This window comes from Ochotona curzoniae, unplaced genomic scaffold, assembly GCF_017591425.1.
Source record: "Ochotona curzoniae isolate NIBS_2020 unplaced genomic scaffold, NIBS_Ocur_1.0 scaffold_1037, whole genome shotgun sequence".
Taxonomy (NCBI): Eukaryota; Metazoa; Chordata; class Mammalia; order Lagomorpha; family Ochotonidae; genus Ochotona; species Ochotona curzoniae.
Genome location: NW_024467083.1, coordinates 28,820,644 through 28,837,869, shown reverse-complemented (window position 1 = coordinate 28,837,869; position 17,226 = coordinate 28,820,644). Strand labels below are relative to the sequence as shown.

Genomic DNA, 17,226 nt, shown 5'->3' with positions numbered 1-17,226 from the left:
GCTTGAAGTCTGCAATCAAGGTGTTAGCAGAGACATGCTAACCCTGAAGGCTTTTGGGAAGGATCTCTTCTTGCCTTTTCCTGGCTTCTGGCAGTTCTAGAGAGTTCTTTGGCTTGTAGACACATCACTCCATCCTCTGCCTCTCTTGTCTTTACATCTCTGTCTCCTTTCCTCTTGTAAGTATATTAGTCATGGCAATTTAAGGTCCACCTTAATCCAGGATTATTCGGCTGATTACTTCTGCAAAGAAGGGCACTATTTACAGATAAGGTTACATTCTAAGTTCCCCGGTGGAACAAGTTCCTGAAATACCCTATTCAATCCACTATAGGTACCTTCCAAACGTTCATGTATGTCTTTCCTATTTGTTACTCATTTCCATTCTTGTCTGAACAGATGTCAGCCCGGCCATTTCTGCTGATTCAGCTGCATTGCCCAGCAACCCTTCAGGAGCCAGACCTGCCCAGCCCATCGGTCCTCAGAGTGGTACCCTCCAGCTGAGCAGCACACCAAGTCCTGGGCACCAGGACTGTGGCAGCCCAGGAGAAGAGATGAGGCCCCAGAAGATGAATGCTTCTGGGGATCTGGCCTCCTTTTCTTCTTTGTACCGGCCCAACTCCAAACCCTCAGGTAAAACACAAATGAGCAGCTGGTAAAGCATTGTTCGGAGCCACACATCCTTTCCCTGGCCAAATGATTCTTTAGCCTCTTGATAAAATTCTGGCTTGCAGAAATGAATGAGGAGGCAAAGGGGCAATAAACTAGGGGTCAACCAGAGAATGAGATTCCAGGTGAAGTGCTGGTTCTTTGTAAGTGCCTTCTCTCTGAGCGCCTAAGGACTCACTCTGCACAGGAGAAAGAAGGAAGCCATTGTAGAGCATTGCTACAGGGAGGGGAAATTACCTCACCTTCACGTGCTCTCTTCTGGCTATACTGAAAGCTTTCTAGGTCTCGTGAGGGCTGTTCCAGAGTTCCAAGCTCAGAATCCACAGGCACAGCTTTCCTTAGGTCAAGAGCTACTGTACGGTGGGAAACAATTTCTACAGAGTCAGCCACGTTATATACATATGCACACAGACACACACACACACACACACACACACACACACACACACACACTGTGCATGCACCTATGTGTCAACCCTGTTCTCCTAAATAATGCTGTTAGATCTGAAGCCAGGCGTCCCAGCACCCAGGAGCTACAAGTGTAGCTACATAGTGGCATGGCTTGAAGCAACTCAGTTTCTGGGTCCCAAGTAACAAAACAACATAGACATTTGAAATTCTCAGAGAAAATCTGCTGCTAGATAAAATGTCTTGATGGATGAAGGCTGTCCTTAGCCTGCTTCTCTCCTTGGTGCATCTTTTCCCTTCCTTGGAGATTGTTCCATTCTCTTCTGTTCCACCTTCATCCCTGACACCGCCACAGGATCTTCCATGTTCCTCTCTGTCAAAATTGGTTACAGGATAATACTCAAGATCACTCAATATTCACAACCTGATTTGATTCCATATGCATATGCATTTACCTTTTTCTTGTACATGGGTAAATAGTCAAGGTTGTCCAGCCAGGTGTCATTGGCTTTGAAGGATACGAGGCAGAGAGGGAAGCCATGTGAATAATCAGTCACTTATATCCAAGAGATACATAAATGTTCCCACTGTGAGGTCAGTCTGCTGGAGGCCTCTTGCAGTTTCTCCACTTTGCTTTCTATACCTATGTCTAGAAGAAAGCCCTGTGGAGTTTCTTTACAGGGGACCAAAGCCCAGCACCTGGCTGCTCAGGTGAAAGGAAGAGGTTGACAGAGGCCAGAAGCAGGCAGGGCAGAGAGCTTGCAGGCAGGTGCCACAGTGGTCCATGAGTTGATTGCACTTATCCATGCAATCCTCCCTAACCCCAATTTCTTGGTGATTTGCCACAGGGGCTGACCTGCTGGAAAGGAACCTGATTGAGATCCAGACCCTGCGCCAGCGCCTGGAGGAGTCAGTCTGCATGAATGACCGCCTAAAGGAGAGGTTGGAGCATGAGCTGAGCAATGCTGAGCAAGGAAAGGGTAGGGAAAACTGAAAAGATCTTTTTCTGTTCACATCTAGAGATCTTCCACAGGGCATAGGGATACTTGGGGCAAAGTTTGGGGGTTTCTAAACACATTGGCATGTGGTATTTCACTTGTTCCTCACAAGCAGCCCAGATAGGGAAGGTATTATTTCCCTGCTTTATAAATGAAGGACCCAAGTGTCCTTTGATTTAAGCAGAGCTAGGTTTTGTTCTTGGGGCTATCTGCCATGATGTCCATTTTTGTAATTGCTTCTGTCACCTGGTACTGTTCTTGGGCTGTAGTGACTGGCGAGTGGTGGAACCAAGGCTTCTTTGGTGCACACTTTAGCATGTTCATGCTGCTCTCACACGCCCTGGATCCCTCCTGCCTTTTCATGACTGGCCCTTATTCTCACAGTTTTCACTCAGCGTGCCCTCACCTAGAGAACCATTCTCCCACACCTCTTCTGCGTTGAACAGTACATTGAATGACAGTGTCACAAGAGCAGCCAGTTGCAGATTCTGATGCACAACTGCTACCACTACATGTGACAATGTGCCTACCATGAAGCGTCCTATGAAAACCGAATCTCAGCAGTTTCAGACAGTTGTCTCCACAATGTGAAGTCACCAATGTTTGTTGCTTGTGATTGAGACTTTGGTGGGTGCAACACAGTATATCCTTGAAAGCATCTGACCCTCACATGTGTGCTTACCTGGATTGTGTTTAGTCGCTGGGATAGTATCTCCCTCTGTCTGCTTTAGGCAAGAGCTAGAATCCATTCTGCACCCTGCTTCTGTCCAAGGAAGCCAAGTGGATCTCTCAGGTTTACAGAGGGCAAAATCTAAGCTGATGTCACCTTCACGGCCCCTCCTTTCTGCAGCCATACATACCCAGTTGCAGAAGCAAAAAGAAGTAGAGGGCACAAAACTGCCCAGATGCATATGGCCCAAAACTGTGATGGTTATACTCAGCCAAGCAAGGCTGCCTGTTGTAGGATCCCACTACACACGTCTACACTGCCTGGCTTCAGCAGTCAATAGTTCCGAAAAAGCCACATTTCATGGTTATGTCTCAGTTACAGATAACGGAAGCAGTCATGGGCTATCCACTACAAAACAGCTTGGTATCTCTCCCCCTGCCTGTCCCACTTGTAGCTAGATATGACCCATAAAGAAAAGAAATACAGTTTCTTTTGTTGTTACTGTTTGGAACAGTAGTGAAAAGAATTCCATAAATCCCTCAAACTTTATCTCAACTCCGACTTTCCTTTGCTAGGTGCTGCATCGTCAGCCCTGGATGTTTCACCTGCCAGCCCTCATCCATGTACACAGAGTCATTCTCCCGGCTCTGGTCAAAGCTGCCTGTGACATGCTGCCTGGAGAGTATAGAAGAATCTTCTCCAGAAGTTTTCCAGCCCTACTTAACAGCATTCTTGAGTATAGACTTGGAGGCCTCAGATATTGCCTTTAAATGAATGGATCAAATTAATAAATTATCATTTAATATAATCATTTCCATCTGTTTGTTGATTTTTTTATGACAAGTAAAATCTGCATTGGAAAAAATAACCTGATGTTCACAGAAAAAGTTTAGCGAAAAGTGGATTTTCTATATTAGCTGTGTCTACTTCAGAACACTGTGGAAAGGTAAGTAAAGAGAAAGATGGGCTCCAGGACTCCTTCACTCCCGATTGTGTACTTACAACAGAACTGGGGCCTAATGGGTTAAGCTGCTGTCTGCAATTTGGATGGGCACAGGTTGAATCCTGGCTGCCCTGCTTTTTATCCAGATCCCTGCTAATGCATCTAGGAAAGCAACAGGAGATGGAAACCTACATGATGTTCCTGGCTTCTAGATTTGATCTGGCCCAGTCTGTCATTGTGGTCATTTGGGGAGTGAACAATCGATCTATCACTCCTCCTCTCTCTGTAACTCTGCCTTTATGATAAATAAAATCTTAAAACACATACACACACACACACGCCTGGTGCAACAGCCTAGTAGCTAAATTCTCCCCTTGTATCCACCAGGATCCCATATGGCGCTGGTTCGTGTGCCAGCTGTTCCACTTCCCATCCATCTCCCTGCTTATGACCTGGAAAAGCAACAGAGGATGGCTGAAAGCCTTGGGACTCTGCACTCACGTGGGAAACCTGGAAGAAGCTCCTGACTCCTGGCTCCTGGCTTTAGATCAGCTTAGCTCTAGCTGCTGTGGCCACTTGGAGAGTGAGCCAGCAGATGGAAGATCTGTCTCTCTATATATACTATATATCTGCCTTTCCATTAAAAACAAATATTTAAAGAAAAAAACAACAACACAAAGAAGAAATGTCACATGGAAAGAGATAAGATCTGTTTCCAAATGAGGACTATTACCATACCCAGGTGAACTCCATGCAGGAAAGTGGTAGAAGCTGCTTCTCAGTGTGAATAATGTTTGAGAATCAGAAAAGCCACGAAGTGGCCGCAAGCCTGGAGAGCCATTGCCAACGTTTCTCAATGACTTCGGCAGATGGATCAATGTTAGTGTGAAAATATTCAGAACAGATAAGCACCGATGACTAGAACAGTTAACTAGAAGCAAGTGAAACCACATAAAAATAGGTCAAAGGAACTGCCCCCACAAAATAGGTCGAGGGAAACCACATGAAACTAGATCAAAAACCTGAGTCCAGGCGAGACTGGGCCCAAGTGCTCTCCATGGGTGGTGGTGGTACAACTCAGCTTTAACTAGTACTTTTTGTCACCCCCTGAAAATTCTCAGATTTTTCCCCCAAGATACAAATCATAATTTTCAGAGGATGACATAGGAATGTGAAAATGAGTTACCCAAGGAGAAAAGACTGGATTAATATAGTATCTAATGTTTGAATAACTGCTGTGTAGAAATAAAAGTAGACATTGTTGAGGCAGGTATTGTAGTGTAATGAGTTAAGCCATCACCAGCAATGCTGGCATCCTCTATAGCTGCTGGTTCGAGTCCCAGCTGCTCCACTTTCAATCCAGCTTCCTATAAATGCACCTTCAATAGCAGGATGACGGACTTGTGACTGTTGTTGAAGGACGACTATACTATTGTAATAATATAGAGGCAGGAGGATGGGAAATGGGGAGGGGGAAAACCCTGAGCCTATGCAACTGTATCATGAAAAATAAAAATGAAAATTAAAAGACACACAAACCACAGTAGCTCCTGAACTCCCTACCAACATCCCCACAGCCATATCGTGTGCAGCTGTTGATGCCTAGGCACTAAGCTCCATTCCCTGGAATGCAGACACCATTCTTACTTCACCAAATTCACAGAAGTACAGGTCCGTTATCATGTTGCTGTAGTGGGCTAGTCCTTCTGCTACCTGTGTCGAAGATCTCAGGGTCAGTGTGAGTGTGACTGAGCTCATCTCCCAGCTGACAGCTCTGCAGTGTTGAGAAATTGCTCCCTGCCCACCAACCTTATTCCTCCTACACCTAGGCTCATCAGAGCATGCCAAGGAAATGAAATTCTTAGAGAAGCTTTACTGTCTTCTCTGTCCTAGCTTTAAGAGAGCAAACTGAAGCCAGAGCCAAAGAAGGTGGGATGACCGTGGCTTTCATGGAAGTGGAAGGATATTGTGACCTGCACCATGAATCAAGGTAAAGAGAGAGACAATGCACAATTAGATGTAAGAGACACAAAGCACAGATTTACAAAGTTGGGGGGAGGAAGGGCGGTGAGAGATTTGCTCTCTACATAAGGAGAGGAGTCTAATTGAACTCTTTCCAGCAGTTTTTCTTAGGGTATCAAGTTTCTCTACTGACTGGGCAATAGTCTAAGGCCACATCCCCACTCCCACTGGTCACTAGCCACTGAGACCCCAGGAGCTCAGCCTGCGCCAGAGGAAGGAGGAGAACAGGATTCCTGCTGAATATACAGGCTCCCTGAGCTCAGAGTCTTACACCGCCACCTGCAGCTGAGGCCTTGACTGCTGCCTTGCAGGCGGAACGCCCTAGCAGAGTTTGTTCCCAGAACTCTCAGCTCAGAACTGTGTCCCCACTTCTCAGACTGCTGATGTCTGCCTTGGAGACAGATGATGTCTGCAGAAGGGGAAGCAGCAGGAAAATTTGTATTTGCAGGGTGAATACCTGTCCTTCTAAATAAAGTCTCCCAATGTGGTGGCCCCCATTTCATGAGCTGGAAAGGACCAAGGCAGAACAGTGGTGTCTTTGCTGATAGACTCCCATGTGTTTGATCACAGGACACTGCCTTCGTTCTCTTTGGCAGGATTATGTAACACATAAAAGCCATGCTTGACAGTATTATATTTTTTTTTGAAGATTTATTTATTTTATTGGAAAGTCAGATATACAGAGAGGAGGAGAGACAGAGGAAGATCTTCCGTCTGATGATTCACTTCCCAAGTAAGCGCAACAGCCGATGCTATGCCGATCCAAAGCCAGGATCCAGGAACTTCTTCTGGGTCTCCCACATGGGTGCAGGGTCCCAAGGCTTTGGGCCATCCTCGACTGCTTTCCCAGGCCACAAGTAGGGAGCTGGATGGGAAGCAGGGCTGCTGGGACTAGAACAGGCGCCCACATGGGATCCCAGCGCATTCAAGGTGAGGACTTTTAGCCGTTAGGCCACGCCGCTGGGCCCGACAGTATTATATTTAAATATAAATGAATCTGACATTTTAAAAACATGTTGCCCCCACTCCAGCAATATATCATTGATCCTTTTCTAACTTACCCACAGCTGCTTATTACCACAATCTCTACTTGGTTCTGGGCTAGCTCCTTCTTACTGTTTTCTCACTTCAGAGATTTTGTTTGAATTTACTTTGGGCAATTAGTTTAGAAAGTCAGGAGTTGAAGACAGGCTCAAATCTCTCACATGCACATGAGTGTTGGGACAATTAAGTGAAATAGTTTACAAGGTGCCACACAACTTAAGAATCACTGATTTAGGCCTAAATCCTCACCTTGCATGTGCCAGGACCACACATGGGTATTGGGCTTGTGACCCTGCTGCTCCACTTCCATCCAGCTCCCTGCTTGTGGCCTGGGAAAGCAGAAAAGGAGGGCCCAAAGCCTTGGGACCCTGCAACCACGCAGAAGACCCAGAAGCAGCTCCTCCCTCCTGGCTTCAGATCGGTTCAGTTCCAGCCGTTGAGGCCACTTGGGGAATGAACCAGCAGATGGAAAATCTTTTTCTCTGTTTCGTCTTCTCTCTGTTAATTTGCCTTTCCAATAAAAGTAAATCTTGGTTTTTTAAAAAATCACCAATTTCAGAACAGAAATGCATGTTTGGCATATGAGAACTCTTTTTACTCCCCATATGGCTACAACAGCCTTCTTTGAACTGGTGCAAAAGCAGGAGCTTCTTCCAAGTCTCTCATGTAAGTGTTAGGCTCCCAAACTAGGGTGGTCTTCTGCTTCTTTCCCAGACACATCAGTAAGGAGTTGGAATGGAAGTAGAGAAGCTGGGACTTGAACTAGCACCCACATGGGATGCCAACATTGCAGGAGAAAGCTTTATCCACTATGGCACAGCAGCCTCCCCTTTGTTGTCTGCTTTTTAAAAAGATATCAAAAACTACCTTGATAGGTACTGAGCGGAAAGTCTTTTGGAGTAGAAAAGAAAATGGGTGTCATAGGCTTTCACAAAGTTTCCGGGCAGTTTAGGGAATGTTTGTTTCACAAAAGTGCTTCTTGAGAAAGAGGGGACCATTCAGTGAGCTGAACACTTAAACACCAGAATCTTTTTATCTCAGCAGGAAGCAGAGTGTGGAGGGAGAACAATGGCCTCGGCTCTTGATGTTAAACACTTGCTCAGTGGAAATGAATACTTTGAAAAACTATGCATGAATTTTAAATTATTTTGAACCCCAGTGAATTTATCTTTTACTTCCATTTCCACAAAGTTTTTCAAGTACCTTCTATTTTCTAACTCCTTAAAAAAAAAAAAAAAAGATTTATTTAGAGGCCAGCATTGTGACATAGCAGGTAAAGACAGTATCCTATATGTGCATTGGTTTGTGTCATAGCTATTTCAGTTCTGACCCAACTCCCTGCTAAAGGCCTGGGAAAAGCAGTGAAAGATGGTCTAAGTGCTTGGGCCCCCTGTGTCCACATACAAGGCCTGGAAAAACTTCCTGGCATTGATGACCTGATCCAGCACTGGCCGTTATGGCCCTCTGGGGAGTGAATCAGCAGATCAAAGACATCTAGATTTAGTTGTTTATTTGAAAGGCAGAGTTCCAAAGAGAGAACAAAAGCAAAGGGGGCTAGGGATTTTCCTTACACAGCCTCAACAACCAAAGCTGGGCCAGGCAAAAGTCAAGAGCCTGAAACTTCAATTGCATGTCTCACATGGATGGCAGACCCAAGCACTTGGGCCACCTCATATTGCTTTTCCAGGCACATTAGCAGGGAGCTGGATCAGATACAGAGCAGCTGAGACGTGAACTGGTGCCAATGTGGTACACTGGTGTCACAGATGGCAGCTTGACTAGCTATGCAAAAAGGCCAGCTCTTTTATCTATTCTTTGTGTTCAAGGGTGCTTTAAGAATATACAAAACAGGGCTGGGTGCGCAAATGGGACCCTCAACCCCACTGGCTGCTTTTGGCTGGTAGGGGTATGGCCACAGCCTGACCTGGTTGCTAAAAGGCAGACGGAGCCATCTTGTTCTGGGCAACAAGCTCTGAGAACCTGAGGGAGTGAAATTACTGCCTAGGAACAGCCATTGAAAAAGCCACCATATGTGTAGGTAAGGCATGACTCCTGAGAGACTCCAAATGACAAGGCTACTGTACTTGCAGGTAAGTGAGGGGATTGCGACCTAATGGTTTGGAGGGGAGATCTTTGTGGGTCAGATCAATGTACCAGCCCACATGGGAGTCCTGAGGTGGGCTTGATAGTATGGAACATTGCTGAGCACCACATGCCAGCCAACACAAATGCTAGGGCTGGGGACCTGTCTAGCAGGGTTAGATCCCAGTACCTGACTGAATGTCAGAAAAAGAGACTGGTCATATTAGGCAGGGCCATGACATTAAACAGCATGTAAAACAACCAGGTCCAGGGGTAGATTATATGGGTGGATATTTGAGCCAAATCTTGTGGAAATACAAGTCCTGCTGGTTAGCTTAAGAGTTGGGGTGGTGATGGGCTGAGATAGGTATGACATGGAACCCACCAACACTCACAGGTACTGGGGCTTGGAATACCCTGGGCAGGTCCAGGCTGCAGCACCAACATGTGCATCCTAAAACAGGGTATGGGGTAGGCCAGGCCACAACATTCACCAGTTCATACAAAGCTCAAGGTGGCAGGGCAGGCTATGCTGGGCAAGGTCTTAGCACCCACTGGCATGCATGAGATCTGGGTCTGGGAGTGGGCTAAGTGAAGAAATTTGAGAAACTCCCCTAGTGGGTCATAGCTCTTGCTGGTGACTATGCGGTCCAGGCATGGGGGTTGGGCAAGCTGGGCAAGGTAGCCCCATCCGTTGACAAGTGTGTGGTTTGGTTTTGGAAGGCGGCAGACTGGGCAGGACCAAGGAAACCTTAGTGCAGAAACCAAGCTAGAGCATAGGTCATGCCAGGCTAGATAGTCACACCTACTGGTTTGTATGAGCCAGGGATGGGAGCAGACTGAGCAGGGCCAGATTCTAGCACCTGTCAGTGAGAGCTGGGAGTTGGGACAGCCTGGGTCAAGTCAGGCTACAGCATCCGAAGGCCAAGGCCAAGACAGGGGAAGGACTATGCCAAATTGGGTCATAGCAACCACTGACACAAACGAGATCTGTGGCTGGGAACAGGCCTGGTTAAGGAATGAAGGGGAAGCCCTGGCTGGGGTGTGGTTCCTACTGGTGAGTGTGAGGGCCAAAGTGGTAGCTGCTATCTGGTCTGGACATGGCTGCAGTGCCCCTTGGGCTAAGTGTAGTCTGGGTCTGGGGTGTGCCAGACTGGGCTAGACTCCCATACACATTGTCGCTCATGGGTAGGTGTAGGTCAGGCTGGGCTAGGTCTCTGCCCCTGCAGAGCCATGTGTGAGCTGTGTCTGAGTGTAGACCAGGTTTGGCTGAGCTGTAACACCAACAGTAAAAACCAGAATGGGTGAAGGCCGACCAGGAAAGGCCACTGTTCCTGCTAGGACAGGAGATAGACTAAGTAGGGCTGGCCCATGGACCCACCAGTGGGCATGAGGTCTGGCATTGGGAAAGGTTCTGATGGAGGAGTTTGGGGAACTCCTCTGTCAGGACACACTCTCTGCAGGTGAGTGCAAGAACCATGATAGGGAACAGCCCAGACCAGACTAGGGAATGGCACCCACAGGCATACATTCAGCTCAGGTTGGGGATGAATCAGGTTGTGCCAGTTCATATCACCTGCTAGTGAATCTGAGCACCAGAGTGGAGTGTGGGTTGGGCAGAGTTGGACCACAACACAAGCCAGTTCACATGAGGACCAGAACTGGGGGCTGGCTGGCTGGGCTAAGCTGTAGCACTCACCAATCGGAGCAGAAATTGGGGTTGAGCCGGGTCTGGGCCAGGCTACAGCACATACTGGCAAGTGCTGTGGTGAGGGACGTCATGCCAGATTGGGCCGCAGTACCCAACCAGCACATATGAGACCCGGAAAGTAGGGATGAACCTGATGGGGGCGCTACATGGGGCTCCCCTACTGGACCACCACTCTCACTGGTGAGTGTGAGAGCTAGGATGGAGATAGACCAAACCAGGCAGAGCTACAACACATGTGGGCCTCATGTGAGAAGGATTAGGGGAAAGCCAGGCCGGGTTGACTGTTCCTACTGATGCATGCATAAGCCAGAGTGGGTGAGGGTTGGCTGGGCTTTGCCACAGCATCAGCTGGCAGATGCTGACACAGAGGACAAATTCTGTCAAGTCAAACTGCAGAACCACCTTGAGAGTGCATGTTCCAGCAGTGGGAGTGGGCACAGTAGGGAAACAATGGGCATTTCCCTCTTGGGTTGCTGCTCTGACTGGTGAGCATGAGAACCAGGACTGGGGCAGGCATGGATAGACAGACAGTGGCACCCACCGGCACGTGTGTGGGCTGGATAGTGGGGCTTGTTAGGGTGAACTAAGTTTCAGTGCTCATTAATATGTATGAGAGATGAATAGGATGTGGGACAGATTGGATGAGTCTGTTGTACATTTGGTAAGCATGGGAATCAGTGCAGGAGGCAGGCCCGGTAGGTGTTATTGGGAGTCGTTCCAACTAGTGCATATCCCACTGGTATGGCTGAGTATGTGGTGGGCAGAATTAGGATGGGCCACAACACCCATTGGTTTGTATAAAAGGGTTGGAGACAGAACTGACCCAGGAATTGCAACCATCAGTGTGTGTGTCAGCTGATTGGGGTGACAGACTGTGCTGGACCCTGTAATGGCAAGCACACACAAGAATCAGGTCTGGGATCACCTCAGATGAAATTTCCTTTGGGATTCCCCCAACTGAATTGCTGGACTCAGAACCCCAGCTATGGAGGTTGCATGGTCTAACAGTCGAATGCATTTGTCAACGCTGGGCCTCCTCAGTGGCAATGGACAGGTGCACATGGAGGATATGGCAGTACATTGGAGCTCGCAAAGGACACGTGGTACCATAACAGAGGAATGAGGACAGAACAAATTGATCAACTACCCCAGCCAAGTGTTGACGGTGAATATCTGAGCAAATGGAGACTCTAAAGTGGACTATGTTCACTAGCAGATTATGGAAATTTCATCGTGCTTGGAGTGGTGAAATCAACCATAATTCAGAACTGTTGAACTATCAAAACCTCTTGAGCAGGACCCTCAGAGTATGCCCCATAGCAGGGACCTTGGGGTGGCATCAGGTGGCTGTCCTCCATCCCAGGGTATGGAGGCAGTTGGGAAGCTGGGTGTGGCTTCTTTCTGTATCTCCCCACTTTCCCCAGATACAGGAAATACTGGTCTCACCTACCTTCCTGTAGCCCTTGACCCTTTGCACCTTAATCAACTATGCAAAAAATCATCAAAAATAAAATAATTATCTAAAAAAAAACTATGCAAAACAGGAGTAAAGGTGATGATGTAGTAAGTTAATACTCCATCTGTGGTGTCAGCATCCCATATGGGTGCTGGTTCAAGTCCCAGCTACTCCACTTCTGATTTGGCTCTCTGCTTTGTGGCCTGGGAAAGCAGTCAAGGATGGCCCAGAGCATTGGGACCCTGCTCTTGTGTGGGAGACCCGGAAAGAAGTTCCTGGCTCCTAGATTCGGATCGGTGCAGCATCAGCCGTTGCGGCCACTTGGGGAGTGAATCATCGGATAGAAGATCTTTCTCCCTGTCTCTCCTCCTCTCTTACATCTGCCTTTCCAATAAAAACAAATAAATCATTAAAAAAATCTCTTTTAAAATTAATCAATAATAATAACAACAACAATAATGACCTTAGATTCAAGAATATTGTGCAGCTAGCGGAAAGCTTAACAGAACGGAGTGGAAGAAACTGAGGGACAGCTGCCTGATCTGAAATGGGAACCACTCTGAGGCACAGCAAATTCCAGGGTTTAGTAGTACCACATTAATCCATTGTCAATGAAATGCTGCCTGAAATAATGTTTTCTTGCTCCTGTCTTTCACTTTCCCACATCCTTTATTCCATCCCAAGTTGTCAAGGGGACAAAATCTTAATACATCAGTTGGGAGTAAATTCTTATCACCAGGTTTCATTCTAATAAATCTGACTTGAGACAACCTTAATCCCCAACAAGTACTGCTGATTCAAAAACACTAACACTGTAACAAAACACAAAAGCCCACATCTACAAGCCTAAAAGAGGGCTCCTGGCCAGAATTTATAATGACAGTATGGACTGGTCTCAAGTTTCCCTTAGACACCAGGTTTATGGAGCTGTGCTCCATTATTAAAGGTCTTTCAAGTGCTCAGCCGCTGCACCCTGATAACCTACCAGAAGTTGTCACTGGAAGGGTTTGGTGCGATGGCTCAGTTGGCTCATCCTCCCCTGGCAAGCACCAGATTCCATATGAGCACAGGTTCAAGTCCTGGATGTTTTACTTCCTACCCAGCTCCCTGTTTATGGTCTGGGAAAGTAGCAAAAGATGGCCCAAAGCCTTGGGACCCTACACCCACATGGGAGACCTGGAAGAAGCTCCTAACTCTTGGTTTCAGATCAGCTCAACTCCAGCCATTGTGGCTATTTGTGGAGTGAACCAGCAAATGCAAGATCATTCTCTATCTCCTTCTCTTTGTAAATCTGTTTTTCCAGTTAAAATAAATGAATCTTTAAAAAGAAGTTGTCACTGGAGAAGTTGTCACATAAAGTCAGAAGCATGATTTTCAATACATACATTTTCAAGACAGAGAGCATGCGATGCCTTACACCTCTTTACTTCTGAGAGAGCATGGCTATCTTCCCCAGGGACAGTCAGTAAGGATCTAAATCTCGGAGCTTCAGACAAAAGCAGACACAGAGGAGAATCTCTTTGAAAAACAACAGACAACTGAAGAGCAGCATTTGAGATGAGAGCCTTGTGAGGTTCATTATCAACCAGGTTGAGTGCCTAAGGAACAGGAGAGGGAATAGGAGGCGGACTTCTAACTTCTAACCTTCTATCACAGGTGTAGCAATCTAGAGGCCAGATGGTACACAATGCAGAGAAATGCCCCGGGTGTGCCTGAGCCGCCTCTGACACTGCTCATTGTGAATATCAGAGAGAGACTGAGAGAGATTTAAGTGACAAGAAACAACCGAAGAATGAATGAAACAGAATGCTTTGGAAAACACATCTCATGTCAAATTACAATTGTTTCATCGTACCATTATAATGGTCAGAGCACATGATATTTTGACTAATTACAAGTCAAAAATCAGTCCAGGAGCCAGAGTTACTTAGCTTATCCCATATCCACACATTTTTGTGGAATCATAAAGTATTTACAGCTCTTTGTCCGCATGCTTTAGCTCATAACAACACTTCTGAAATTCATCTATGTGGCTTAATGTATCATTCACTAGTTCCTTTTTATTGCTGCATCCTTTTCAATTGTGTGAGCACTCTACAATTTGTCCACACTCCTGTTCCTATCCCTCCACTTCCCATTTCTGCCAGTCATCAGTTACCCCCCATTACTCTTTTCACTGCTATATTCTTATCTGAAAAAGAAATCTACAGAACTTAAAATATCTGGTCAAAATACAATCCTTTACCCTGAGCTAGTGCAGAAGACCTGAAAAAGCTCCTAGCTCCTGGCTTCAGATTGGCTCAGCTCCAGCTTTTGCAGCCATTTGTGGAGTGAGCTAGTGGATGGAAAATCTTTGTCTCTCCTTTCTCTTTCTGTAAAATCTGCCTTTCAGATGAAAATAAGTAAATCTTAAAAAAAAAAAAAAAAAAAAACTCAGTTCCAGAAAGAAAAATATTTTAATACTCTAAATCAAAATAAATTCTTAATTTTAAGATTAAACTCTTTCTAAACATCCATTGCTGAAAGTCAGTGGTGGGGTGTGCACTGTCAAAGGTGGGAGCAGTCCTGCCATAGCTGCCAACATTTCTGTTGATGAAAGCTCTCTCCCTGTTGCCAAGTCAAAATAATGAGGACAAGTCTGGGAGGTGAAGGAGAGAGAACACTTCCTCAGTTGACAGCTGAGAGGGTAGCAGCTCCCCTACCCCCAGGTCTCAAGAACTACTGCTCTGCTAAATGAGAGGCTACAAGGAAGGCAAAGTCAAGAACGAGTCAGACAAAGCCTCTGTTGAAGGCTTGTTTTGTACCCATTGGATTGTCTGCAGAAGTTGAGGTAAGGAACAAGCAATTTGCACCTTAGGATATCTGTAAGCAGGAAGCTAGCAGTCCAGCTTTGAAGTTTCAATGAGGTGTTGTGCTGGTAGGATGGCCACGTGAGCTTCGGTCAACCCAGGGCTTGCGGGAAGGTGTTAGTTACTTTCTGTCCTGGAAGAAATTCCCCTCCCCAGCCCTGGAATTCCCCTAAAGGAAAGTACTTAAGACTATTCTGGCCACCAAGATGTTATCTATTGGAGAAGCAAATGACCTTTTGAGTATGGGGATTAGAATCCTGTGGGACTTGCTATACTGCTCCTTCAAGTCAGTGAGTTAAGCTGTGGGAGGGCAACAAGGAGCCTGGAGCCCCTCTTTCCAGGTACTCTTTTGGCACCCAGTTCCAACTGCTGGCAAGAGTCTCAGAAAACTTTATCTCAACAGTAAATATCCTTCCTGTGGTATGAGTAAGGCACTTTAATCTTTATTCCAGGTTCTTTCCTCCCACAGAGATAAGAATGTATCAAAATGAAAGCATAATATAGTTCGTAAGTGAGAATAGGATCTATTTAGAGGTGAAAAGGAACACTCATATGCAACTGTTCTCCAACCCCCCCAACCCCGGCAAATACCCAAACTACCCAAACGCGTATCAGGAGTGGGTCATCTGACTGACAAAGGATCACATGTCCTAGGGGAGGTGTGACTTCTAACTTGACACCCTAACCCAGCTGCCTGCTTATCCCGCTGCTTTCCTTGGCACATTAGTAGGGAGCTGAACTGGAGATGAGCAGCCAGAACTTGAACAAGCACCCAAGTGGGATGCTGGCAACACAGGCAGTGACTGTACACACTATTACACAATGTCAGGTCCCAAACGTGAGTTTAAATTTTGTGTGATCATCTTGCCAATGTCTTTTCTGGTCTCATACGAGACAGAGGTGCCTCTTGTCCTTTTGAGTGTATGAGATTGACAGGTGAAAGAATAAAGTTTTATTGAGGAACTGGCAAAAATTCCAGCTTACCTGAACCTAACTCCTTGCCCTAGTTACCCTTACTACCAGGTCAATTGAAATCCCACGTGTTTCCAGCTTCACTTCTTCCATTGTCTCTTGTGTGTCTTTTCTCCTTCTCACACTCTTCAGGACCTACCCCTTTCTTCCTCTCAGTTGCTTGGCACATCCTCCCCCTCTGAGTAAGTGTGGTATTGATCATGCCAGAGTTCTCACTATCTTCCCTGAGAGGCTGTCCTGAACTCAAGCACTTCGGGGATTCTTGTTACTGATGTGATTCCTACCTGATGTGGCTTCCTTCCAGTTCCTCAGGGCGGCTTAGGAGAAAACAGGGATCATCACAAGGAAATGACACACATGAGGGATGAGATTTTCCAGCAATTAGAGCAGAGGAAAAACTCCAAAAGAGAGTGGAGGAGCTATAGGACCAGTTTGGGTAGGCAGTTTCCCACGTTAGGTTGGACATTCTTTTTCTGCAAACAAGAACATTTCCCATTGAGAGACCAATATAAGCAAGAGACTTCTATTACTTTAGCTAAGTCATGCTTGTTGCCCTCACAGCTTTTGAGGTCTCAATCTTGAGCTACTGGATTAATGATGGGAGTTTTTATTTGCCCAAGAGTTCTCTCTTAGAGAATTTGTCTAAAATGAAGTTTCTTGAGCTGCATCACCAGATAGTTTAAGGCAGAAAATTTGTGACTGTTGTAAGGATTTGGAGCCTTCTCTGCTGATGTTAGTTCATTTGAACAGCTAACAACTCTCTCGGGTGATACTTCCTTCTCTAAGCAGCATGTGAGCAGAACAGGCTCCAATGAGAAATTTAAACAATTCACTAATACAATGTGATATGTGGTGAAGCCAACATTCAAAGCTTAGAGTACAATTTACAATTTATTGTGCCCACATGGTGAAGGGTGAAGAGGAGGACGATATACAACCAGATATGAGAAGCAGAGACAAAATAAAGAATATAAAGGCAGAAGGGAAGAGATCTCTATACAAAAAGAAAAATACCTTCAAGCTCTTCTCAGTGGATTTTTTTTTTCCTTAGGACACTAAATTTCCTTCAGTTCAGTATCTTAGAATGCAACCTGTAGCTGAGGGCTCAAGCCTTTGGCCAACTGCTGCCTTGCAGGCAGAATACCCTGGTAGAGTTTGTTCCCAGACTGCTCAGTTCAAACTGTCTTCCTCCTTCTCAGACTATTGATGCCTACCCTGAAAAATCCTGAACACAATTGCTAAGACTGTGCTTTTATTTCGTTAGTACAGATGCAAATAAATAGGAGTAGATGAAAAACATGGCTATGACTACAGCGCAATGATAAAAATCATTCCTAGTAACTTATTTATTCATTTGTCAAATGCATACTACATTTTCTTCTGGTAAATTCTAGAGGGGGCCCTG

General features: G+C 46.0%; 1 protein-coding gene across 1 annotated transcript; it reads left to right on the top strand.

Annotated features, from left to right (window-relative positions):
• Positions 1-402: 402 nt before the first annotated feature.
• LOC121168345 (myomegalin-like) lies at positions 403-3,550 on the top strand. The gene is made up of 3 exons (XM_040998344.1): positions 403-630; positions 1,923-2,054; positions 3,318-3,550. Exons 1-3 carry the CDS (start codon positions 552-554, stop codon positions 3,407-3,409), a joined length of 303 nt encoding a protein of 100 aa, XP_040854278.1. The 5' UTR covers positions 403-551; the 3' UTR covers positions 3,410-3,550.
• The last annotated feature ends 13,676 nt before the right edge of the window (positions 3,551-17,226 follow it).

Bases quoted from the DNA above. Each gene is read 5' to 3' on its own strand.
- LOC121168345 (XM_040998344.1), top strand. From the start codon at position 552: ATGAGGCCCCAGAAGATGAATGCTTCTGGGGATCTGGCCTCCTTTTCT. The intron at 631-1,922 runs GTAAAACACAAA...GATTTGCCACAG, and splicing joins GCCCAACTCCAAACCCTCAG to GGGCTGACCTGCTGGAAAGG. The intron at 2,055-3,317 runs GTAGGGAAAACT...TTCCTTTGCTAG, and splicing joins CAATGCTGAGCAAGGAAAGG to GTGCTGCATCGTCAGCCCTG.